Below are 2,500 nucleotides of genomic sequence, written 5' to 3' on the forward strand. Positions count from 1 at the left end.
CCTGCATAACTAAAAATGGCAAGGGACACTCCGTTGTTACCCTTGTTTGGAGGAAAAAACATCAGATATTTCATACGGCTGCCTTTAACGGTCAATATGTGTTGTGGACCAGGCAGATTTGAAAAAACACAACTTGACTTTTTGGTCAGAAGAGTGCTAAGATAATTGGTCAAGAATCGTGGACATGTTTCTTGTGAAGTGAAAAACATTCCTAATGTGACGAGGGGTGCACCGGATCCTTTGAATCCCTTCATGTGAGATTGTGTTTCATACAATTGTTCCATAATGTCACCAGTGCCTACAGCCATTTTGGGAAAGATGAATGTGAAGTAGTTGTCAAAGTGAATTTCTTTTGTTGCTGGACGGACATCCACAGGAACAGAAGCAGTCAAGTCAGCAGGACATGCTACACCTTTCCTCTGGAAGTACTTCCTCAGTGCCATTGTCATGCATGTCATCAACACATCATTTACAGTGGTACCTGTAGCAGATTTGATGTTTTTAATCAGCTGAAGGTCAAACGCCTCATCCCATACAAATCTTTTCACTCCACTGAGACCTGGACCATGTATTAGGGATCGCTCAGTAGGTGAGGAGAGCAGCTTTAGAAGGTACCTGGGTGCTATAAGCATTGCTTTGGCCATAAAAAGTGTCCTGTTAGTGGCCGAAAAGTTTTGAGTCTCTTTTTGGGGCAGAACTTCATCAGGAAATTGGTAAATGAGAAATTTCATATTAGAAATTCCATCAGAGAGAGCGTGCGACATCCTGTACGCGAGAAACATATCATTGCTACCAAAGTTTGTTGGGATGCAAACAAAACACCAAGGAGATCTTTTTTCTGGCAAAGGCTCCGTGCTCAGCCTGGAAACAATCGCCTCCAACTCTTCTTTTGATCGGGGTACCTCTCCCTCCCATTTGAGCACGTGATTTTCAATCTTGAAGGATCGGTCCTCTCGCAAAAAGTACTGGAACAAACCAGGGCGAAAATAACAGCGCATTCTGAAATACAGCAATTCTCCGTTGGCTTTCTTTGCGTTAGCCAGTCTTTCAGAAAGAGCCTGGCGGAAAAGATCTACTCGTTCTTCAACGCTGCCCGTGTGTTCGAAGCAAAACACCGAATTGAGATAGAAGAGGTTTTTTCTGTCGTAGGGTAGCCAGGCGGAGTCCATGCCGCTCAAATGTTGTTCACCGAACACCATTTTGACTATGAAACGCTCAGCGCGCTTTAACATGTAAAACAACCCAGCTAACTGAAGCCAAGGAAACAAGGGAATGAAAATGCAAAAAACAACCTGATAGGACAGAAAACATTCTGCAATTAACCTTGCAGTTGACAGCAAAACGGCTACAGAGACCATTTTGTATGAACTCGGATGATAACTCACCTCCGTTCCCTTAATTCTCAGCAACCACAGCAGGCAAGCGTCTCGAAGAGGTCTAACTTTGAATTTTGAAATTCTTTATTGCGATTGGTCAATTTTGTTGAATGTATTTTTGCCTGCCCCTGCACGTTGAACCAATACGTGATTTGCTAGGTGGACCAACTTTGGGTATTAAAACACGGACACTGCCTATATAAGGAACCTTGGACTGGGCGAGCTGTCAGTCAGATCATTCGAGACCTCGACCCGTCAAAATCGTAGGCCAAGGATCACGGCTGGCGACTAAAAGTCGCTAGCGACCAAAAGTCTGTGTTTTTAGCCCGTTCATTAGAAAGTTTCAGGTAGACTCTGTTGAAATGTCACGAAAAAAGTCTGGGATAAGATAATATACTTGCCATCTTGACAGGGACAAGGGCACATACTGCTATCGTAACTACGCGGAAATTTAAAGAATTTCGCGATCACAAAACGCTGCAGGCTCGTATGCACAATTTTCTGTAACTAAAGCTAATTTGGCATCAAGCTTTGGCATTCGTGGCCCTCTTCTCGCTTGGTCAGGAATGTCAACTATCGGATTGAAAGTTGTAGATCCTTTTAAGCCATTAAATCTATCTGATCGTTAGCCCTAGACGTCAAATGGACTACACAACGAAAAAACATCTCACCAGACCTTCGTTTAATGAAAATTTATCAAGCGCTGACGTTCTCTTTAAAACCTCACATTTGGTCATTTCACGTTGTTGTTTTGCTGACAACGGCAAAGAAATAGACAAAAATGAAAAGATGCACGTGCAGAGCGTACCAAACTATTGCTTTTGCTCTCTAAATATGAAAATTTGTGACGTTCTCGTTGCCGTCGCCGTTGTCGTTGCTTAGAGAGATTTAGCATCACGTTTCGCGTAAAAGATTGTGTGACTTTAGTTTTGCTTGACTCACGGAAACTCGGGTATTTAGTAACTAAAAAGCAAAAACAAAACTACGAGTCTTTTAAATAAAAAAAAATGAAAATCTCTGAATAAAATGAAAATCATTCCCCGTCAAATTTTGTGAGTTTCGATGAAGCTGTTTTGTCAGTCAACAGAATGTCAACGTGTGAGTTCATGAAGAAAATAAAATTG

General features: G+C 42.0%; 1 protein-coding gene across 1 annotated transcript in view; it reads right to left on the reverse strand.

Annotated features, from left to right (window-relative positions):
* Positions 1-1,390, reverse strand: part of LOC137980026 (putative diacyglycerol O-acyltransferase MT1809) — a 2,167-nt gene extending 777 nt beyond the window's left edge. The window contains exons 1-2 of the mRNA XM_068827349.1: positions 1,386-1,390; positions 1-1,292 (exon numbers count right to left, since the gene is read on the reverse strand). The exon at positions 1-1,292 is cut by the window's left edge and continues 777 nt beyond it. Coding sequence (XP_068683450.1) covers positions 1-1,232 — 1,232 coding nt within the window. The 5' untranslated portion in view covers positions 1,233-1,292; positions 1,386-1,390. The remainder of the gene's footprint in view (positions 1,293-1,385) is intronic.
* Positions 1,391-2,500: the final 1,110 nt, after the last annotated feature.

The sequence above is a fragment of the Montipora foliosa genome, chromosome 1 (assembly GCF_036669935.1).
Source record: "Montipora foliosa isolate CH-2021 chromosome 1, ASM3666993v2, whole genome shotgun sequence".
NCBI lineage: Eukaryota > Metazoa > Cnidaria > Anthozoa > Scleractinia > Acroporidae > Montipora > Montipora foliosa.